The sequence below is a fragment of the Chelon labrosus genome (genome assembly GCF_963514085.1).
Source record: "Chelon labrosus genome assembly, chromosome: 18".
Lineage (NCBI taxonomy): Eukaryota > Metazoa > Chordata > Actinopteri > Mugiliformes > Mugilidae > Chelon > Chelon labrosus.
Window position 1 is genome coordinate 19,375,712 of NC_140351.1, and position 23,339 is coordinate 19,399,050.

At 42.5% G+C, this 23,339-nt stretch overlaps 2 protein-coding genes across 3 annotated transcripts; one reads left to right on the forward strand and one right to left on the reverse strand.

The window, feature by feature from the left end:
• Positions 1-2,318: 2,318 nt before the first annotated feature.
• foxh1 (forkhead box H1) lies at positions 2,319-7,978 on the forward strand. 2 transcript variants are annotated; one of them, XM_084566530.1, is made up of 5 exons: positions 2,467-2,532; positions 2,607-2,690; positions 4,152-4,748; positions 5,591-5,695; positions 5,919-7,978. In XM_084566530.1, exons 3-5 carry the CDS (start codon positions 4,269-4,271, stop codon positions 6,885-6,887), a joined length of 1,554 nt encoding a protein of 517 aa, XP_084422656.1. In that variant the 5' UTR covers positions 2,467-2,532; positions 2,607-2,690; positions 4,152-4,268; the 3' UTR covers positions 6,888-7,978. The 2 variants fall into 2 exon arrangements, with proteins under 2 accessions (XP_084422655.1, XP_084422656.1); XM_084566529.1 differs by having other exon boundaries at positions 2,319-2,690.
• Positions 7,979-8,589: 611 nt separating this feature from the next.
• Positions 8,590-22,738, reverse strand: oplah (5-oxoprolinase, ATP-hydrolysing). The gene is made up of 28 exons (XM_084566142.1): positions 22,316-22,738; positions 21,397-21,607; positions 20,881-21,072; positions 20,019-20,133; positions 18,814-18,937; positions 18,069-18,264; positions 17,633-17,798; positions 17,228-17,366; positions 16,761-16,828; positions 15,864-16,039; positions 15,634-15,774; positions 15,390-15,502; positions 15,127-15,297; positions 14,788-14,925; positions 14,352-14,490; positions 14,069-14,181; positions 13,608-13,759; positions 13,368-13,528; positions 13,174-13,275; positions 12,916-13,090; positions 12,440-12,624; positions 12,185-12,331; positions 11,875-12,009; positions 11,618-11,767; positions 11,368-11,525; positions 11,122-11,282; positions 10,886-10,983; positions 8,590-10,485 (listed from the first exon to the last, which is right to left on the reverse strand). The coding sequence occupies exons 2-28, from the start codon at positions 21,565-21,567 to the stop codon at positions 10,333-10,335; spliced, it is 3,939 nt and encodes a 1,312-aa protein (XP_084422268.1). The 5' UTR covers positions 21,568-21,607; positions 22,316-22,738; the 3' UTR covers positions 8,590-10,332.
• Between the last annotated feature and the right edge of the window lie 601 nt (positions 22,739-23,339).

A 23,339-nucleotide genomic window follows, 5' to 3' on the forward strand; every position in this document is an offset into this window, starting at 1 on the left:
ACTGGGCCGCCCTCTTAAATATATCTGTTTGTCAGATTTGAACTTTACCTGTGCAGAATAAGATTCTCAATTTGTACAAACTGCAGAATGTCTATGTGATCTACATAACAAAGGGCAGCGGCCCAGATGAGAACACGAGATCATCTGGTTTCTTCATGTGCTGACTGAAGCTGAGGCATCAAAGACAACACAGTTGTGCTCACAGTGGTGCAAGACCAGTATCACAATCAAACTGATATTGATATTTATAGGCTATGCCAGTGTAAGGGAGTCAATGCAGCTTACATGACGTGTCCAAACCAAACTTACTGAACAAATCTGTCATTGGCTAGATAGAAGGGTGCCCCTAGGAGTTGTGGAGTATTGCCCGTCCACTGAATTATTTTTCCACATGGCCCCAAACAGTTGCTTGTCCAGAGGGTTCACCCCTGATTACATGTACATGTAACTTATGATGAGGAGTTCAGATGACTGATTTTCAGTGTGATTAAATAACATGTGTCAGAGTTAACGTGTTTCAAAATTAATCTCAGAGATTTCCAAAGATAATCCAAGAATTGTGCAAATGTTGATTTAAAGCTCTTCTCAATTTCTTACCACAAGAAATTTTGAAAAGATAAGAAACCCTAACCCAAACCCAAAAAATATTTACATATACAGCAGGTATGCATCAGGTTTAAGTAGCTAACCAAAAAGTTGGGGGGGGGGGGAAACTAGTGTTGATCGAAGGTTGAAGTGGTAAAGAGGCTGGTAAATAAAGACTCCAATAGGAGCTGCACCAAAATGATATGAGTAATGTGAAGTGATACAGGGACAAGTTGGTAGTCAGATGTATTATGTTCTTTATATTCCCAGGAAAAGTTGCCACAATCCATAGCAAAATGACAATCTTTTCAAAATCAGTACATTATATTTAAACAAAAGAACACTGGGAAGCAGCCTACCCTATGTACACATTTTTAAAGGTTAGTGCACACGAGGCAAGAGAAACAAGTAGGTGTGACATACCATAGTGTAAAAGCAGCCCAGCCTTGTTCATTGAGATAATAAGGGTGCGTTTGCGTGCATAGGCGTGCGTTTGTGCTGTATGAGCATTTCTGTCTGTGTCAGAGCTTACCTGTACTATTTTAAGTTTTATCAACGTAATTGCACTGCACTCTTGTCACAATAAACTCTTAGGGTGCGGCTTCTTAATGATTCTCTCTGCACTGCACAAGCCTGAACACATTAGCAAGCAGTCATGCTGCTGGACGATTTTGAGCTAACTTACCAGAAGATTACCTCGGAATCAGTTGCTGATTCCCCAAAACAGATGGACAGTGAAGGCCCTGCAATAGGTTGACCCCTGCAGTGACCCAGACATCCAGTGCAGCGGTGATACTCTGCAGAGACACTATAATGAAACAGCTTGGGAGAAATTAGCTATTGCTATTGCCATCTCTGGTCCTCAGGACAAGGATGAAATGCAGTGCATTTATACTTTATATTTGGTATACTTATATTACCAAAGAAATTAGGAGGAATGCGGTCCAGACCAAATTCCAAATACTGGTACTACTGTACAATCTCCATTAATTCTCCCCAATGAAAAGAGAAGCCTTGAATCTCCTAAAGTCTACCACTAGCTCCTTTATTTTGTTCATGATGAGTTGCAGATTATACCAAATTTCCATAAGAGAACTATAACAGTGACTGCTACAGATGATAACACCACAGAGTTTGCATTATTGTATCTTATTTTAAATGGTGCCATGCTTAATTTTACAGTCAAACTGTCAAAACCCACAGATCTAAATGTTTATTACAGAGGACATGTAAACGTCATTGTGGATAAAATGTTCTTCCTTTAGCAGGACTGTGACGACACAACTTTCTTTCACTTTCCTCTGTCACCTAATTCCCTCTCCGTCTCAGTATCGGGATGCTTCACAGGGCAGCTTAGTAAGGATTTGTCCAGACACAATCGGCCCATGTGAACAGCCTCGTCCCAGATGCAGCCCCATTCAAGTAGTTCCCCATTCTTTTCATGCATGCCACGCTAATCCCGGCAAAACCTATTAACTGGCCCTCCAGCAGACAGGAAGAGATGGGTTGACAGTTTGTATTCAAATCAGCTTGTTTGGCACGGAGCACTTTTCTATGAGAACTTATGTAAATAAGTGTCTAAACATTGTGCACAGTGGGTGAAGGTTTTGCCTGTACATGTTTAAAGTTCAGGCTCACAGAGAGAGCAGAAGAAACAATAGTTAAAATTCAATTAAATGTGATTTTGGGCAGTAAATGTAGGATTTTGGGGGGATTTGCCACGCTTATCGTTTGAGTCAAGCTTCTAGTTGTGTTTTGAGTGAAACCACTAGAGGGGGACAAAGTTTCTGTGCAACAGGGAGACAATCAGAGAAGAAAACCACTGGCGCAAATTGCGGCAGGTGGGTGAAGGAGGGAGGTTTGTCATGATAACAGGAATGCCATCTGTCCTGGGAAACAAGCTCAAACATTTTTCTGCAAAAAGTTCCAAAGTTGCATATTCGTATGGTAAGTTTTGCCCACGGTGGACGTTAAGGACTTCTCTGTAAGACAACTAAAGAGTCTTATTTGTTTTTTTGCAGTCACTTCATAATCAGAATCTATTTCCCACGTTAACCTGAATGCAGAGCAAACATTTGGATCGATACACAGCATGGATGTTATAGGTAGGCCACACACATCCTGGCTGCATTTCAACTGTCTCTTAATTGCAGGTCGTTTCCTCTTCAGCTTACACTGATATAAAAATGACTTCTTTTGTTTCTGTAACTTTCTGGTGACCCTGTCACAGATCAGGTTTCATTATCTTATCAGATGTAATACGTCTATTAGTGCAATTTAAAAAAAACTGCGTAAATTAACATCCCAGTGTCAACATTTGCGCAACGTTTGACTTATGTTGATTCTTGGTTGGATTGGTCATTTTAGTTTAGAGGATATTTTGGAGCAGTTTCCAGCAACAGGAGAGAGAGAAAAAAAGGATGGCTCATGTTTAAGGTGTGAATTCTCACCCCACCTACAACACTTAGCAGCTTGTAAGCGTCACAAAACCCGCAAATGGTGTTGAATGGCCCCGGTATTTCCTCACATGCTAAGCAGCTTCTCGGGGAAGGAGCAGTCTCCAGCTTGCCGACGGGGTTCCTTCTAATCCAACTTGTTTTCACGGTCTTGCTGGGAAGCAAGGGTTTGCACATTAGCACTACGTTAACTTGAACAAAAGATGTGCATTCCCGAAACTTAGTCTTTCAACGCTGAATGACGTCCTGCGCAGCCACGGGGAGACCCTACTGTGCCAAAACATCCCCCCGCCTGTTGCGCGCTCTCAGGGTTGCAATGGCGAGCCCAGATGATACATTCTGCATCTGCTGATCAATTACAGTTTATATTTACAAAATATTTCTCAAACTTGTACAGCCGGGCTGTTTGGCGGTGGTTACATGAGCATGGCTTGGTACCTTGCCTCATGAGCAGGTCCAATTAATTTTTTTAGAGCCTCATAATTTCTAAAGAATTTCAGTCACAACTATGATTTAGAGTCGAATTGTTCTAATGTGATCTATTAAACAGAATCATTCTTGGTATTGAAACTGCCACCTTCAGCGTTTGTATATTAGCCAAACCTTTTGTATATTGCTCCTCAGAGATTGTTGATTGCGTGCAAGCTTCAATCGAAAATACTGCTCTTCCTTGTGCCCACCTACCCATCCCCAACCAGTTTAACTTCTTTCTCTGCACCCAAATGCCACTCTCGAATAATCGTATTTAAAAAAACAAATAATAATTTATTAGGCTGGGATATTTTGGAGATCACTACGTGCAACTGGAACTACCCAAAACTAAACGGGTCTATTCCAAAGACACTTTAATCCTCTATGCGTAAATCGTCTAAATACGGTTTATTTTGTTTCTTTTTTTTTTTTTATCTCAGCGTTGTATGTAGCGTGTTGATATTATCATAAGGGTGGTTTACAGGTTTACTGTCTTTCTCTCTTTCTCCTCTCTTCGTACACAAACCCACCCCAGCCCCCAGGGCGATCAGTCATTCTGCTTTGAGATAACGCGTCATTCTCTCCTCGATTACGCAGCGGGATTTACATGAAACTGTTAATTGTTTGCTCTTCAAATAGAGTCAGCCTGGAGCCAGCAGTCTGCCAGAAGTTAAGGACCAGCTCTTTGACCTCCCTCCCCCTCTCCCCGTGCTCTTGTCCGAACGTGCGGGCCGATCTTCCACCGGTCTGATCAGCATGACAAAGCACTGGCCGGAGCAGCACCTCTTGGCACCACCCGCTCTGTCCCACCATGGAGAACATCTCGACCATCAACTTGACTTCAACAGAAATGTGCGGCGGAGTTTTCCTCTCGGCTGTGTAGCGCGGAGCAGCTCGTTTGCCCAACATTGGCCTCAAGACCCGGCTCAGATGCCTCCCCAGCAGCCGCCGCGCCCGGAGAAGCCGAGCGCAGCGCGCTCCGGACACATCACCAGTGCCACGAAATTCATGGATAAAGCCGTGTCACCTGGCTCACCGCGCACGGATGCTAAGGATGGCCACTCAAACCAGGAAACTATTCCCCGAGACACATGGAGCAGTGAACAAGAGAAAAGTAACGCAGGAGCTGGGAAGAAAAAGAACTATCAGCGGTATCCAAAACCACCGTACTCGTATCTTGCAATGATTGCAATGGTCATCCAAAGGTCCCCAGAGAAGAAACTGACGTTATCAGAGGTACGTATTGAACCACGCTGTCCGTGTGTTTGAGTGCACACTACCAGACTTGGGTCATTTTGGCTATACGTGGTGCATATTGGTGTTTTACGCACGGTGGTGCTTATGATTTTCACTTACTTACGATCTTCCTGGAACGTTGTTGAGGTAAATTATGCAGTTACGTGTACAAAAGCTCGTTGTTTCTGCCAGTCAGGGGAATGCATTGCATTGTACTATATTGTCTGTGGTGGTTCTCAGTCATCCAGGTCATGGCATATCCAAAAAGCGTTTTAAAAAAAGGCAACTGGACTTGTAGAGTTTCTTCAGTTCGTTCAGCATTTTGAATGAAGAAGCTGCTCTGATGAGTCTTCACAAATAACTCTACAAGTCCAGTTGCCTTTTTTAAAACGCTTTTTGGATATTGTACTATATTCAGAATTTTCTTTTCTAGAAACAGCGAGCAGATCTTTTACAGTTCATGTAATGACACTACACAGACAGCTCATTTTGACACTTGAGTGACCACTACTCCAACCATTCCTGGCTTGCTTTGATAAGGATGCCTTGCAGTGAAACCAGACACTGACCTGTATCAGGAACAGTGATAAGATATACAGTACAGCCTTAAATCACGCTTCATTTGGCCTATCTGGGAATGTACTATTTTCTTTTCTTCCTATCAAAGAGCTCAATGCCTTGCAGTTTCATTTTGATTTCTGTGTTAACTCTAAAGGCACACATCGTCATACTATATTTAATTTATACAACATTTTAGTCTAAAGTTGCAGAAATGAGGAAATGCATCTTGTTCTTTGCCTATATGTTGCACAGCCATGCTGATGTTTCTGCTTTATTCCTAGATCCTCCAGGAGATCAGTGCCCTCTTCCCATTTTTCAAAGGAAACTACAAAGGTTGGCGGGATTCTGTGCGACACAACCTCTCCTCCTATGACTGCTTTGTTAAGGTTTGTACCTCGAAACTGTTAAACATTTCAAATACCCTAAACCTGTGTCACAACAGTGGCCTTTAAGGAAACACTGCTACTATTGTAGGAATAAACAATGAGAGTCTTTGGACTGAAGCCTGAAACCTGTTTGTGATCATTATTGTGAGATTAGGTCAGTCCTGATTGACTAGGTTGTCATGCCATGCATTCACATCGCTGTCCATCCTCCTTTGACTTGTAGGTGTTGAAGGACCCAAGCAAGCCCCAGGGCAAAGGCAATTTCTGGACAGTGGAGCTGAGCCGTGTTCCTCTGGAGCTTCTCAAGAGGCAGAACACACCCGTGTCGCGTCAGGATGAAACAGTCTTTGCCCAGGATCTGGCCCCCTACATCCTGCAGGGATACAAGCCAGAATCTGAGTCGCCTCCTGATCCTGTGACATCACTCCCTCCCATGCGCTCTGGAAATCCTCCCCCACCGCAAGAGGACTTGTTCAGACCCAAGTTGGACTCATCCTTCGCTATCGACTCTCTGCTACACAGCTTGAGGCCAGCTAGTGCTTCTGGGGAAGCGGACGTGTCCACTAGAGACTGCTGGGGAGAGGTGGAGCGCCCTCGGCCATCAGCGGCTCAGCGGCCTCGTTACGCATCCTCTGCCCGCAGCGCCTCTGCCAGCTCCGTCAGCCCGGCCTCCACCTCCTCCTCTTCCTCTGATGAGGAATGGAAAGTGTCTCTCTCTGGGAAGCGTGTTCCTCCCGATGGTGAAGCGGGGTCAGATGGTTATGAGGACTACAGGCCGCCAGTGCACAAATCAGCGAGACGGGAGAATGTTGCACCTCCATGGGAGCTCCCAACCTCTTACGCTAAATATGCACCTCCAAATGCGGTTGCCCCACCCAGTATGAGGTTCAATGGAGGTCCTCTAATGTCGCTGCACGGCGGACTACCTTTTTACGGCTATGGCGGCTCTCATGTGGCGCCTGGTCACTTCTTAGGCCATGCCTACTGGCCCATTCTCCCCAACGGGCGAGTCTCAGTTCAAGCCCCTCCTCTAATTATGGACCTGGACAACATGCTACAATCAGTACCTCCAAATAAGAGCGTGTTTGATGTGCTAGCACCAGCCAATCAGAACTCCCACTCACATCATCAACCCCCCAGTCAGTACACGCTGCAGCACGGGGCTCCTCTAAACAGGTACCACCAGTACTGACTGAGTCTGAATCACAAACAGGACACCAAACCACTACGACACATGGCTGAAGGTAAATCAAGATTCATAAAGGAAAATGCTATACATTTCTACCGCAACTTACATGAAATCGAGCCTCAATCGTGACCATCAGCTCGATAGAAAAGGGCGCTAAGCTGCAGGCACTGCTATTGATGGATTCATGTTTCAAGCAAGATGAAAAGCAGTTTTTCAAGCAAATACCTTTTTATCTATCATCATCCTTGGAGTATTACACGGTTTTACTGAAGCAAAACCACCTAAAAAAAACAACTATATAACAAACATGTATCTACCTCAGGCTTTCAGTGAAATCGAGTGTGTATTACTTCAAGCCCTTTGCACTGCTAATCTTGTTTGCACTGTTTTTGTTTTTTTTTTGTTATTGGCATGAATTACTTGTGAATGTTTTCTACCTACGATGACTGCTGAATGTCTTGTATACACAACCGTGTGAAAACTGTGGACTGTATTCACAGTAAATTTGAACTCACATATTTTTGGACAGTTTATCCTGCCAGAAGCTGCGATCTAGGACAATAAGGTAAAAAAAATAAAATAAAATGGCATGCTATCAGTTAGTGTCAGGCACATAGATCAGTTTGTACAAAGACTTATCTAATATGTGAGTTTTAATTTGGCAGCTCAGATCCCCTGTTCTCTAAAACCAGTCCTGATGACAGGTTTCTGTTTAACCGGAGAGAAAACCAAATAATCCCATCACTTGAACTCGCCTCTATACCATTTGTGCACAGCGTGGCGTTAATAACGATATTAAAATGAGTTCAAGTAGGATTTGTTTAACGTGTGCCAATAATTGACAGCTTCTCTGGACAGTGGAGACAATCACTTCACAACTACCTCAGACTAGGACGTGTTTCCCGTAGACTTTGCACTGCCAGGTTATTTGCACTATTTTTAGCGTCCAAAGGCTTTACACGTGTCTTCATACCTTGACAGGTGAATGTTTTGTCAGATTTCTTGTCATTTTCCCGTGGTCTTGTGTAAAGTTTTGTACAGTACTGAGTTGAAGAAACATCTCAGTTGAACAGGGTATGTAATAAAAGGCTGTTTATTTTAGCAGCGCTGCTCTCTGTTGTGTATATACTTTTGCACGCACATGTCGCATCTCACTTGATTGGTTTATCATTTATACGTCGGCTCAGTTTCAGCTGTTTGTTCAGACCTGACGGGTTTATTTGTTTGACCTTCTGTGTCTTTAGAGCTCGTCTCCAGTGGTTCAACCAACACACACTCTGTCACTCTCTTTATTTGATAGTTTAGACTTTTTATCTGTGAAAAGACCAAACGTTTATCATTTCAGTTTTAGAATTTAATACTTTTCTTATCTCAAGACGATGTATTTTATTTGAGTAAATACAGACCTCTAACTCATGGCGAACACACGGAAGAGCTGAAGCAGCAACATTAGGAGAGACGGGAGGTCGTCTTATTTCAAACCTTTGAGTATAATTGTATTTATGCATCTAATGCAAAGTAATTTAAAATAAAATACAAAAACTATGTTCTCAAACATGTACTTTGGTCTAAATTGGCACTATTTGAGTCGAAATGGCAATACAACATTATAAAACTACTGCACTACTAGCAAAAGTCATCAAATCAATGAATAGAAGAATGGAGATTTTTTTTGCTCTTTGGTTTATTACAATTGGATGCTGTTACAAAATCTTATGTTAGCTTTTTAGGTACAAATATTTGTAATTTGTAAAATAACTGGCAACTACAGCAAGTAAAATATTACTTGTGTAAAGACAAAACAAACAAAAACAATTCAAATATTCCAGTATCAAATGAATTCTAGTAAAATGTGAGGCACAACTGTATATATTTATTCTTAAATGACAGTATCTAGTTTACTTAATCTTTTTAACTACCATCTGCCTCTGAGGAATTGAAATGTGTAGTTTTTGTTGTGAACATTTTGCATTAGGGCTTTAAACAGCTAACTTTTTCTCCCTGTTTTCAATCTTCTACAAAATCCATTGGATGTTTTAGGGCTATTGGTCAGTTTGACTAATGGCATGCTATTATTGTTAAGAAAATATACTGCAGGAGTGCGGCTGTGTTTCAGAGTTTGCGACAGGTTAGTGTGAGCCCAAAGCGTGTTATTTAATGAATACAGCTATTCTATCAACATATGCTTTTTTTCCATTCACACAGTCTAAAACTCATCTATATTAACAGAACAGCTAACAAAACTGTTGTAGGTTAACTAGTGGATAAATTGGAGAGATGGACAGACCAGTCCAGGCAGCAGCAGCACTAGCAGGGGGTGAGTCTCACATCCTCTGAGTGATAGATGGTTTTACTACAGGAATTGTGATCCATAAATGAGTAAACTATCCTTGATCCACAGTCCACATCCTCCGTATGGAGGTTTCCACCACACCCATACCCACACTGAGCAGCTGATTTACATCAGCAGTCCAGCAGCCGTCAGCCTCCCGCGGCTCCCCCTGCTGTGGCCGCTATCTCTTTATCTGCTGCCTACGCATGCCTGCACTCCCTCACCATCATTCCTTCTCTGCTCCCTGACCATTCCTGAGCCAAAGGTGGGAGGAGGGGACAGTACTTTAAAAACAGGGACGTGTCCCCACCTTCCCCTCCCCCATAGACAGCGATCCTGGATGGGGCTACCTGCTATACGTGAGTGTGGCAGTTGGTTGTGTGTGAGTGGCTCACGTGTTGTGTTTTTCCAAACCGTCCCCAACGGCGAACAGCTTCCCCGCTTCATTTATGAACTGTAATTGATTACAACTATGTTTGAATGAGCTACATCAGGAACTATGAACAACATGACCAAATAAGCATTAAACTAGGAGTTTAAAAAAAATGGGTATTGAGAAAAATATGGTACTGAGACAGAAGTGTGCCAACAAAATTACTGAAATTTGAATTTCACCAAACGATCTTTTGAAATTTAAGCTTTCATTAAAAGATAACAAAAAGTGGACAATCTTGCAAGTATAAAGGGAGTTTATTTGTGAGTCTTGTTAAAATAACAGAAATTATACTACATTATGAAGATGAGGTTTTATACAAGTGCTTGGTACAGTTAATGTGGGCTTGCTTGGAGTTAGTATTGGAAAACTATTCCAATTAACAAGTGGAATGTTAAACTGAGCCACACATTATCTTTTTGATGCCACATTTAAAGTCTGCTGTGGAGCCACCTTCCCTGCTAATGTAAGCAACATCTGTTACCATAATATGTGACATTTATGCACGTTTCATCTTTTGAATGTCTGTTTGCACACACGTAATGCACAACAGTATTATTGAAAACCGCTTTTCTTTTAGTGCTAAGCTGATCTTACTGCTAAAGATTCTTTGATCCTTTTAAAGACTCTGCCTGTTCCCCTCGTCTCCTCTGTCCCTTCGGTCAACTCTCCCTCACTTCTTCTCACACTCCCTCTTGTGCCATTCGGTATTCAAAGACACTACCCCTCTCGGTGAACGTCTCATTCAGGCGCCTCCGCTTGGTCTGACGGCTGCTGTTTAATTCCTCCTCTCTTCCATATCCACCTCCTCCAGGGGTGTAGAGGCAGAACATGTCCTGCAGGGGGAGACACACAAATAGCTGATTAAGCTGTTAGAAATGAATTAGTCTATAATAAGTTGCAGGTTTTTAGTGTTACTTTAGTTTTGTTGCCAGTTATTAAACTGCAGGATGTTATTATGATTACAGTATGAGTGAATAAATCTCTACATGTTTTCTTTTGTGCTTCATTTAACAAGACATGACACATTATCATAGTAACTGCGGAAGTAATTATGAAGTTTAATACCTGAAATCTAAAGTAATTTCTATAGTTAGATATTTAGCAAGAATCTCTCATAAGAATTAAAATATAAAAAATATCCTACAATATAAATCTGTCATCAGAACACAACGCAGTTTATGAGATTAGAGGGTATATTGTTATTACAGGTATACTACAGTATAATAGTATTACCCCTGGCTGCAGGCTGACACTGGTCTTGGCTCCCAGGTTGAGGACCCGACCGTCTGCTCTGTGAAGCAGGTTCAGTCCTGCTGCACCATTCTCACCTCCTGACCACCAGAGAGACAGACACCATAAAATACAGATCACTATCGACTAAGCAAAACATTATCAAGGCAAATCACTATCACAACATGGCCTCATTTAGAGAGGAAATAAAAGTAAAGATGTATTTTACTACAGATTACCCTGGAGGCCGTAGGGACGCGTGGATCGCCTCTCTGTCAGCACAGACAGAACGACATTGTTCCTGAACAGAAGTTTACGGATCACACCGTGTCCACCGCAGTATTTCCCCACGCCTCCTGATTCAGGCCGCAGCGAGAACTGCTCTAAAATCACTGGATATCTGGAGAACAAGAGCAATGTACAGATGTCATGACAATTATGCAGACGTGTAACTTCTTCAACTTCAATTTAGACTCATGTGTCACCTCTTCTCCAGAATCTCTGGGTCAGTGATGCGGGTGTTGGTCATGTGACTGTGGACTCCACTCCGCCCATTCCAGCCTGGTCCCGCCCCGGCTCCCCCGGCAACGGTCTCATAATAACCAATCCTCTCACTTCCAAAGGAAATGTTGTTCATGCACCCCTGAAGGAAGGAGGGGTGAAAATAAATATAGAAACGACTTGCTATGAAAAAAAATTGTGAGAGACTAAACATGACCGTGTGCGGTGTCTTACCTGTGAGGCTGCGCACACCTCAAACGCCCTGAAAATGACGTCAACCACTCTCTGGGACGTGAGCACATTTCCTCCAACCACAGCTGCATTCTGGGAAGGCTGGAGGATGGAACCAGGGGGGATGATAACTTTGATTGGTGCCAGACAACCCTGCATTGGAAGAAAATAATATATATACAGTATATTCATAAAACCAGTGAACTGTTTTTATAAATCACCAAGGAGCTCCTATAAAAAACAAACAAACATGAGGTTACCTGATTTAAGGGAATGTCCTGTCCCACCATGCACCGCAGGCAATAGATGAGAGCAGAGAGGGTGATTGCTCGTGGAGCATTGCAGTTCCCCCACACCTCTGTTCCTGTCCCTGTGAAGTCAAACACTGCACTGCCCTGTAATGATGCAGGTTTAATTATTAAAATTTAACTGCATGCACGCCGTGTACACCTTCCTGTTAATGCAAATCTGTGGCGATGTAGACTATATCCTTGGTTTTCAAATGGATCAATACGTTGCGCAAGATAAAATGTTTATTAGAATTATCCTGAAGAGATTCTCCCCGCTCACCTCTTCCTCGTTAATCTCGACCCGCAGTCTGATTGGCGTCCCGTCATCCATGAAATCCTCCGACTCCACCTCCAAGGAGCCGGTCTGTTGCCGCCGACGACGTGCAAAGTCTTTCAGCATGTCCCTCACTGCCAGCTCTGCATTACTCTGAAGCACACGGAAAAGTTGTCTCTTACTACCTCTTCCTTTCACGAATACAATCATTTGTTTCTCTTTTATATGTATATATATTCATTTATTTTTTTCCACAGTTACCTGGATGTACCCCATGTAGGCCTGAACCACAGCGAGCCCGTAGCTGTCAATCAACTCTCCCACCAGCCGGCTGCCTCTCTGATTGGCTGCCACCTGAGCCCGCAGGTCTGACAGGTTGTCATGGAGATTACGAGTCCCAGAGCAGTCTGGGTACTGGGCTGGAGCCATGAGGGCCTCGGTTACAGCTGATATGGAGAGCAGAAAGGGGAAGAGGTTAAATAAGACAACTGTAAACACTCAATTTGTTTTTGCACATGGTGTTTCAAGAATCAAGAATCAAGAGTCTTTATTGTCATTATGAGACTCACGGCTGAAGAGGCACACATATAAATAACACAACATTTAAATAAAATACTTATGAAAAATATATAACACCCTTAAAGAAGAAGAAATGCAAAAGTGTTTTCCACTGAGGTCAGGGAAAACTGTTATTTATTTATTATTTTTTGACTTTTTAACTCTCTCTGCTCTCTTACCTTCTTCCTGGAAGACCCCACCAGTGACCAGCTTAAAGGAAGTGAAGACAGCGCCCTCCTGCTGAAGGGAGGTAGAGTGTGGGGGCATGGAGCCTGGAGTAATGCCTCCAATGTCAGCATGGTGCCCCCTGCTGGCTACAAAGAACACAGGGCTGCTCACCCCTTTTCTAAACACCTGGGGGAAGAAGCGGGTGAGAGAAGGCGGTGAGGAAAGAGGAAGAGAGGAGCAATATGTATGTAAACGAAAGGCAGACTGACTGGGGTGATGACTGTGAGGTCTGGGAGATGGCTGCCCCCGGCACACGGGTGGTTACTTAGAATCACATCCCCTTCTTTCAACTTGCTCCCCATTGATTTGATCTGCAGAGAAGATGAAACAGAAAGTCCTTTTTTGTCACACCGGGACTGCTTCAGCAACATGACCGCACTCAAAAACAACACATGTTCCTCACCTGGTACTGGACAGTCTCTTGCATGGCCCCCAGGTGGACAGGGATGTGGGGCGCATTGGACACTAGACCTCCATCTGGTCCAAACACAGCGCACGAGAAGTCGAGGCGCTCCTTGATGTTTGTGGAGATGGAGGTTCTTTGGAGGACTCTGCCCATCTGCTCTGTAGGTGAAGAAAGACTATTCCATAACAACCCATTCTCTCCTCTCCAGCATCTTTTTTTTTTGTGTTACCTGCCTACCTGCTATGCTCATGAAGCGGTGAGAAAAGATAGAGAGCTGAACTGTGTTGAGCTCAGTGCCAAGAGCGCAATGAGGGTCAGAGCCTACGGTCATGCAAACATCGCCCCCTTCTGTCAGATGGGCTTCACAACATGGCTCCACAAGGATGGTGCTGATGGAACAAAGACAAAGATATATACGGATATGTAAATACATTTACAGTGTTAATACGAAAACACATTTGGGAACCCTAAATCAAAATATGAATCGATTTCAGACATTTAATGTACTCATATTTCAAAAGCCATTATTTCAACAGCTTTTAATAGATAGATAGATACTTTATTGATCCCGAAGGAAATTCAAGTCCATATGTCCCATATTCAGACATTTATATGAATTAAGAACAGCATATATTCTAATGACAATAGCAGCCATTCATTTTTCATTTGAAAACTATTATTTAGCGGAGAATGCCTGCCTGTTTTTGTCAATGATGATTGCTGGTCCTTGGATGTTGTGACCACATGGCAGCTCCTCCCATAGGTATACACTGGTGTCAAGGTAACCGCCCTCAAAGTAACACTTGGTCATCTACAGAGAGGAGCAGAGATTAAATCACACAAACCTATTGTGTTAATACACACAAAGGACAGAACATAATATTTCCCTACATATCCTGGTTTAAGTAGTGTGTATGTGTTCATATGTGTGCATACATAGAGCTGTGTGTGTGTGCGTGTACAGAAGGTGAGTCCATTTACCGTGACGGGTTTGGCCTGTCTGTGTCCTGTCTTTGTCTTATGCACTGATTTGATGCCAGATTTCCCACAACCCCTCACTCTAATGTCATCCACCATGATGGGTCTGTCTGGGATGGTAAATCCAAACTCCTTCAGATAACTGAAAGGAGAAAAGAAGAGAAGCATGAGAGCAGGAGTGAGAGATGTAAAGTGAGGAAGGTCACAGGGAACATGGGAAACCACAAGTACTGTAAACAACTGTAAGGTCAAAAGCATGCTAAGCTAATCTGCGATGGAAAAAGTATATATCAACTTGATAGTGTGTTCCTTTACAGTGTAAACAGAAGGAAGAAAGTGTGAGCAGCAGTGATTTGTGAGTGAACACATGTTGCAGGCTGTAGCTCAGTACATTAATAAAATGAATACATGAACAAACAAATAAGTAAAAAGACCTAACCGTTTGGTGAAGGCGCTGCGGAAGTCGCCAGCTTGACAGGACTGTGCGTTGCTGGGGTAACCGGCAGCAGTAACCATGAGAGCGCAGTCAGTGCCCTCGTAACGCAGGTGGAGGAAGACCTCAGTGGTTATCTGACCGCTTAAGAGGACAAGGAGTACAATGCTGCTTTAGTCTGGTGGCTTATAGCTAAGTCCATGGTTGTTCAAACAATATTTAGTTATTTGTTAAAATGCATGCTTTTCACTTGGACTATCAACGTGACAGTTGTGACAGTACATTAGCACACTGGGAGAGGCATGAGCATGAGCCCGGTCCATGCAGCGTTTAGTTGGTTCTGACCTGGTGAAGCCACGTGAAAGGAGCGTGTCGTGGCAGCGCTTGGAGAGAAGCTCCACCCTCCGGTCGAGCTCGCCGAACGAGTGCTGCTCGTACTGCAGCGAGCACGGCTCCTGCACCTCCTCCACGACATCAGCTAGAGCCAGACCATAGGCTGACAGCACGCCACTGTACCTACAAAACACACAGAGACACACAAGCACTTACTTTGCTGCTCTGTGTCGCACAATTGTTCCTCTTTCATCTACAAACTCTCACAACCTTACTTGTGTATAAAAACGGTCTTCATCCCCAAGGCTCGGGCAATAGCGCAGGCATGTTGGCCGCCAGCACCTCCAAAACAAGCCAACACATGCTGAGATGTGTCATGACCTTTGGCCTATGAGGGTGTAGGAGGGTGGGGAGGAGGTTTAGAGAAAGAGAGAATAGTTTTAAATACTGTTTAAATGTAGAAACCACACATTTAGAAGGCTTAAGGTGTCTGAAGCCAAAACTCTAAAACCAAAATACCTGTGTCAGAGCCCTGATTGGCCGGCACATGGCTTCGTTTGCAACCCGAATGAATCCCATAGCAACCTCCTCCATACTCATTTGGGATTGGCTGTTTTTCACCGTGTTGTTGTGCGAGTTGTTGGCCCCATTTGTGGCAACCTTGAAATGCAGACATTAAAAAATATATTTAATTTTCATGATCACTCGCCTACAAGAACTATCAAGAAAAGAGCTGTAAATATTAGTGCCTGTGACTGGTTAGAAGACAGGAAGATGTTTATCTCTTCTGTGAGTTGACGGAAATGCTTCGTAGTCTCCTCCAAGGACAAGGGTTCATTCTCCCCAGGCCCAAAGATTTTAGGGAAGAAGGAAGGGAGGAGGCGTCCCAGGGCTAAGTTAGCATCAGTCACAGTCAGAGGGCCACCTTGAAAAAAATCACACAGAAAAATAGGTTTTAGTATTTTTTTTTTTCCACAACCAGGTTGTTCTAAACGCACAAAGGTTGCTTTTGTATTCTTGACTTGGTGTTTCTGTATTATTTAAATAAATGTCTGTTAACTCACTATCTATTGTTGAATGAAGCTTCACAAAAGTCTATGGACCACTGCTAATGAAAACCTAAAAATGACTTTAGGTTGTTATGTTTTCCTCTCCAAATTCTGTAACCTGCAGCATTAAACCACATTTGCTGTTACCACCGGTGTAGATAAATTAACAAGTGAAATGCTTAACCCACTTTAACACTTTTTTAGTCAGTCTGTATGAAATGTGAAAGCCACTGGATCATGTGACATGAGATGAAGCTTAACCGCTCCCATACGGTCGTTCAGCTAATATCAACAGCTCCAACAATGCTGTATTTATTTTGTTTAGCATACATTACAGCTCCAACTGAGAACTATGAGGCAACGCCGGATTATATAATCTGACACTTGGACGTGTGCCAGTTTACATGAATCAGATTATTATGTGGAGCAAAAGAACACAAATCCCATGTCCATGTCTGTGGATTTACGTCTGACAGCATGGAGGGCAAAACTGCTAGATACAGTAAAATGATTTAACGAGTGGACAAGACCACTACTGGTAGGGAAAGGGAGCTGGAAATTTCTAGTTAATTATATACTTATAGTAATAATAGTCACCTTTTCTGTAACAGGCCGGTCCTGGATGTGCACCTGCAGACTCTGGTCCAACTACAAACATACCTGATCTGGTAGGGAAAGAAAGGAAGAAAGGAAATTTAGAGAAAAGAGAGAAGTCACGGTACAAAAAGCTGTATCACATAAACTTGAAACACATTAAATTTAGTTCAGACAGAACGGAGAGAAATAATGCATGACAGAGTATCTGACGTATTAATTGCCAGTTTCAAAAGACAAAGACACGGCAAGTTTACAATTATCACCGTATCACAAGCTTTGAACAAGCTACATATTCTATGAGGCTAATGTTCCACTAGGAACACAATGTACGTATAAATTATATTGTATAGCTTCTGTAGGACAAAAGGTGGTTCCTGTTAATGTTTATTCTGAGGTCACCTGCTAAACAGCATCACAAAACAGATTTATGGACAATCCACAGTCAAATGTACAACGTGCAAACTAACCTGAAAAAGAGTCGAGATCCTCCCCCCGCAGCCACGGTGTTGATGTCCAGCTGAGGCGCTTGCAGTGTGACTCCAGCTGTGGTGGCCTCAAACACGTGTTCATATTGGCCTGCATATCTACTCACATCAGTGGAGGTCCCTGTAGGGAAAGAAAAAATAAACATGTCAGGAAGACAACAAGCAAGGGATACTCGAAACAACGAATTACAGAAAAGTAATCCCAATATGTGAAACACTTTACAATTATACAATACAATACTTTGTAGGACTTAAAAACAACAAATCCCAAATCTGTCTGTGGGAAAACAAAGAAACTTTACCAAGCTTGTAAAAGACACAGGCTACGAAACAATATCAGGAAGCTGCTCAGTTCCTAGAGCTGACTGTACTATCACACGCACTCACCGCCCATGTCAAAGCCAATCACAGGTTTTTTCTCCATCTGGTTATAAGAGGTGATCGCATATCCCACCACACCCCCCGCTGGGCCAGACAGAACGGCCCGTGAACCGCAGAACTGATCCATGGGAGTCAGACCTCCATCTGACTGCATGAACAAGACGTCCACATCCTGAGGACGGAAGAAGATGAGAGATGGAGTTGTTCAAGTGATTCTAATGTGGATCACAGGGTTGAGAGATGTCAGTAATAAATACTGTGCAATGACCATAAAGGTAATTCTATTCTATTCTTAAAATATTGCTTAATGGCTACTGGAACATCTGGAAAAATCCTACTTTTGTTCTCCAGGGTGGAAGGCACTGAAATGTATACCTGTACTTAAGCGGAGAAAAGGTGACGCTTTATATACAAAACACACATACTGATACAAACAACATACCTTCAGGCCACCCTTGAAGCCAGAGGTGAAGCCTTTCAGATACTGCCGAATTTTGGGTGTGAGGTAAGCGTCTGCGCAGACTGTGTAACCGCGAGGGACCGCCCTCACCATCGGCATGACCTCACTGGAGAGAGATACCTGGGTGAAGCCCAGGCGACGAGCCAGAGCACCCAACGCTTTCTCATGATCAGACCATCTGCAAGACAGAGAGAGAGAGGAGTCAAATATTATATCCAAAAATGTTCAAAAAAGGCAACTGGACTTGTGAAGTTTGAGGTTTAAATAGGACCTCCTATTTAAACCTCAAACTCCACACCAGTCCCCTAGAACTGAAGAAGCTACTCGGATGAGTGGTGAAATTTCTTCTCCAAAAAAAAAACAAAAACAAAAAAACTCTATAAGTCCAGTTGCCATTTTTTGAACCTTTTTTGGATGTACCATGACCTGGATGACTGAGAATCTTCACAGACAGTCAAATATTATGCAATTTTACCACTCCTCTGTGGTGTATTGTGTTCGTCTTAGTGCTTCAAAGTCTGCGACACACCTTCTTTTTAACGAGAAGGAAAGTTTGTCTGGGCTTTGTGTGTGACAAAGGAAGCAAAGAAGGTAACTGCTGGCTCTCTGAAGGTACCTTTTCAACTCAACAGATTTAAAAAAAAAAAAATAAAGATACAGCGAGAAAGAGAGCATAAGAGATCAGATTAGAATCTTGGGTAAATATGAAACAAGTTGTACTACTGACGTATACGAGTGCAGCAGAAGGACAGCCAGACTGGTGATACCACGGGACAAAACTCCTCTCAGGTCTTTTTCCACTTGCTGCAAATCCAGCTCCCTCAACACCTCCAGAGAATCCCCTGTGCTGCCTGAGAAACACACACAGAGATTACCAGGGTTATTCAAATTATGTAAGGCATTCATGCAGCACTGTCCTCCAGCAATGCTGACCACGTATGTGGCAGTAGAGCTCCCATTCCTGCATTTAAAACCAAAAATGCATGCACTATTATTGATGCATTAGCAAGCATGAGTAAAAAAAGAAGACCACCAGCTTCATTTAGTGGCTACAACATAGCTATCAACTCTTGGTCTTGATTGTACACAACTGAAACAGGCTGAAATACTGGTTAAAACATAAACAATATGGCTATACTATAAGTCAAGCTATAAACAGAGATTAAAAAGCCATTCAAAGTTTTTCAGGTAGCCTAGCACATGTTAGCATACAATACCACTTAGCTAAAACGCAACAGAATGCTAACTAGCACATGCTGACAGGTGCTAAAGTCAGGAACACACAGTACCTATGGTGTTAACTAATTTTCTTGTTTGTGCATTAACACTTTGTCAAGTAATTCAAGTTATCCTAAGTTGTGGTTCAAAACCGTACTGTATGTTAGTTAAGACATAAACAACTTCTACTATTTGTTAGCATACAATAGCCTTTAGCTAAAAAGCAACTCTTTTTAGAAAAATGCTACCAGTGTGGCTGTAAAATCTTGGTCTCGTTTGTGCGCTAGTATTTTTTTAAAGAAGCTAAAGTGAGCTGAAATACTGGCTAAAAAAATATGTAATTAAAGTCATTTAGACATAAAATACTTGGGGGGGCTTCTTAGCTAACTATGGCATGGGAACATGCTTAAAATGAGAATATACTAACTTTCTAATTTTCAAGAAGCATGCCGTTCACAATCTTAGCGTAGCATGCAGGCAGTTGCTAATTATCAATTATATCATTTTAGCAAGTATTTAGAATTGAGATATTAAATTTAACAAAAGTAAGATAAGTCATTGATTGATATAGCCTTTAGCTACACCACTAGCATGGCTAAAAATAGTAGCAGCACAAAAAAAACTGACAGTGAATAGGTCTGTGACTCATTTCAAGTTTGGACCACAACTGATACATCATTACAAAAAGTAGCATGTGTGATTGTGCTATCACACCTGTGACAATGCGTTTGGGCTCTTTCCTGGGTAGCTGGCAGCCATCTTGCCTGAGGACGACTCGCTCATCCACCTCTATTACCTCCTCGTACAGCACCTCAGGCACGGCAACCTCCTATATATTGATGTTATATATACAAACACAAGTTATGCGACATCTGACCAATGGCACAGAACAGTGATCAACAGATGAAAATGAACATACGAACATGTGATCATGTAAACCTCCACGAGTACCTATCCAGTTAATGTTTAAGGTTTATTGAATTCAATCCTTTTACAGGCTTTCTTGGTAATTGCACTTCAAATCTGCTGACAACAACCAGATGGTTTAATAAGCAAAAGTTATGCATAAAATGCTCTCTAAGGAAAACAATCCATAGCTGCCAGTAGTTCCTCACAGGATGCTGATTCATCCGCATATCTGTGAATGAACCTCAAGGGAAAGCTTGAAGCCTGGCAAGATGGATCCTCTTGCGATCACATGAATCACGTGAGAATCCTGCTGCCTCACAAGGTATATGCTGTGTTAATGGCACTCAAAATACGGATGCAGCAGAATAATCTTCAGCTCCTGCTAAAATCTTCTTCTATCGCTGTTCTGCAACACAGCTTCACAGATAAGTGACCACTTAAACCATGAATGGTACAACTGGTCTGGGGTCAAACTCCAGGACCGGCCCCCAGTCTCAGTGAGACAAGATAATAACTAAACCTTGTGTTTGCAGCAACAACAAGCCCCGCAGCTACTACTACTACTCATGACCACAACCTAATGTACATAAGTACATAATGATGCTCGTTTACTTAAAAGCATCAGTAAGTGCTTATACAGGTCCAAAGAAAACAAGGAATTACAGACCAAATCAAACAGCTTCGGCCTGGCCTGTGTGCCGATGTGCAGCAGGTCCTTGAAGCCTTTTGTGACCAGGAGTGCAGTTCTTTCTCCCTCTCTCTCCAGCAGCGCGTTGGTTGCCACCGTGGTGCCCATTCTGATCCAGCCAATCAGAGAGGTGTCCACGGGCTGGTCACGAGGAAACACCTTTCCCGTTTCCTGTCAACAAATGCGTACAAAATTACAACACATACAGGGATGTAAATGTGATACTGCACAATGTCTTCTTCTCTTCTCATGTTTTGTTGTCAGATCTCATTTTTATTTGCCTTATGTTCATAATAATCTTGCACTTCCACTATGGAAATGACCTGAAACACATTTGTAGGTTCAATCTAGCTTTAAAACAATCAATCCTGAGCAATGATTAATCATTGGTCCTGAGCAACACCATCTAAAAGCGCTACACTTTCTTGCATAACCTGTATGACTCGACAGAGTGCTTGCCAATATTTGAGAAACGGGATACAGCCTTCGCCTCACCTCCTCCAAGACCCTGCGGATCCCCTCAGTGGGAGCGTCTTTGTAGTTCTGGGGGTCCCTGGAGAGCAGCTTCAGGACTCTCTCCCGACCGTCTGGCAGCCGGGCAAACACATCTGTGAAGGTGCCACCGCGGTCGATGGCGAAGTCAAATTTCCCCATAGTCTCAGCCATTGCAGAGAGAGAAAGAGAGGTGCTGCTCCGTAGTCTGAAACTGAGTGGAGTGAGAGTGAGAAAGGAGAGATTATCCAGTCTATAACACCGTGCTGATAAGGGAAATGCTTGAGATGGCTGTTGATAGGTAAGGAGTCACAAAACAGTCCTCAACTGGTTATTGCTTCCTCTAGTAGACACTCCAGGCTTTGACATTTGGCTCCACAGACTAACACACACAATCCTCCAAACCTTTTCATAAATACTGTACAGCTACATTACATACACTGCTGATGCATCCAAGCAGCATGAAAGAATCACACATTTAGCAGCTATTTATATAGTTTTCTGCACTTTAAAAGGGCCAGTATTGTGAGTTTAAACGTGATATTAAATCCACATATTTCATATTTTTGCACATGAAGTAGCTGTGGTCTTGGTGACCCACATAAGGTGAATTTCTGAAACAGATCTGCACAAGTTAAGTGTAGCTTTAAATGACTATTGCATCATACAAAAACATGCAAACTCCTGATGAACCCTGCAGAAATATCAGTGAACAAACTGCCGCTAGGAAATAAGAAAAGACCATCATTAACTCGCTTCTTATCTGCAGGAGACAGCGGAGAAACCAGATAAACCAGCCTTTAATGTTATCGAGTGAGCGCCAGCACGGCTCAGCTGCTAGTCGTGTGCCGCGGCTACAACCCGTTGAGTCCGTGAAGCACGCTTGATTTGAGGCGACGAAAGTACCGACATCTTCACTCACCTACCTGTCCGAGCGTCGCTGCTGCACTGGCGGACTGTTAATCTTTGATAATCCGATGACAGGCAGTTCCTCCTCCCCTCACCTCAGCACACGGCCTCGTTAAAACAGAAACCGCAACGTCGAAGAACTGGAGGGGATTCTTGGTGCTTTAACTCCGCCCCGCTCGAAGGGAGCTGGAGGTCTGAAATTTGAGCAGCGCTGTGTGAGTTACTGGGTTAATGTGCTCCAGAGAAGTAGCTGTGCCAAGTGCGCAGACAGGTGCAACAGAATAACTACAAAGGGAACCACTCGTGTCCTGGACTATATCCTCCTGACTACCAGTAGTTCAAATGTGTCCTCTGTGGAGGACATTTGTAAACCTGAATATCTCCCACCCACTGCATACTACTGAATTAACTGATTTTGCTATCTACAGAGGACATTTAGGGCTTTTCAATGATACCAAATGTGAAGGGGCGGTGCTTTGGTATGATATCTTAAAAATAATAACATATATATATTTTAAATGTTTTCAGTATTCTAACTACCTTACAGAGATTAGGAAATTGGGGAAAAAAACACTTTTTTTCCTGGTAGTCAGGAGGATATGTCTACTTTCAAATGCTAAACGACAACAAGAAAATACTACAAAATAAAAGTAAGAAAAACGGTCTTAAATTCAAGTTAAAGGTCTTTTATAAATGTGGGCCATAAAAAGCGTATATTTTATAATAATTACCATATATAGTGGGTCCTTCTAAACACACAGGAAAGTCTCAACAGGGCCATACTAACATACATTTAAAAAAATAAATAAATACATAATTGATATGATAAACAGATAATAAAGATACACTAAATGCCTAAATTAATTGTGAAATAAAAAAAAAACATTATTATGAAATCATTTTATTCTTATTTTAGTTTGTAGTGAGCTTTTAATTTCCAGTCAATTTCTAAATTTAAGTTTATTTATAAAATTATTTAAAAAAGAAAGTTCCACCCAAATTTGTCAATTTGTGCAGGTTTTCATATTTAATACTTT

What these genes read in the sequence shown, in the direction of transcription:
- foxh1 (XM_084566529.1), top strand. Translation starts at nt 4,269, where the DNA reads ATGACAAAGCACTGGCCGGAGCAGCACCTCTTGGCACCACCCGCTCTG. An exon ending in AGAAACTGACGTTATCAGAG is followed by an intron (nt 4,749 to 5,590) that starts GTACGTATTGAA and finishes CTTTATTCCTAG; the next exon opens with ATCCTCCAGGAGATCAGTGC. An exon ending in CCTATGACTGCTTTGTTAAG is followed by an intron (nt 5,696 to 5,918) that starts GTTTGTACCTCG and finishes TTTGACTTGTAG; the next exon opens with GTGTTGAAGGACCCAAGCAA.
- oplah (XM_084566142.1), bottom strand. Translation starts at nt 21,567, where the DNA reads ATGGCTGAGACTATGGGGAAATTTGACTTCGCCATCGACCGCGGTGGC. An exon ending in GCCCAAACGCATTGTCACAG is followed by an intron (nt 18,938 to 20,018) that starts GTGTGATAGCAC and finishes TGTGTTTCTCAG; the next exon opens with GCAGCACAGGGGATTCTCTG. An exon ending in CCGCTTCATGAGCATAGCAG is followed by an intron (nt 13,529 to 13,607) that starts GTAGGCAGGTAA and finishes CTTCACCTACAG; the next exon opens with AGCAGATGGGCAGAGTCCTC.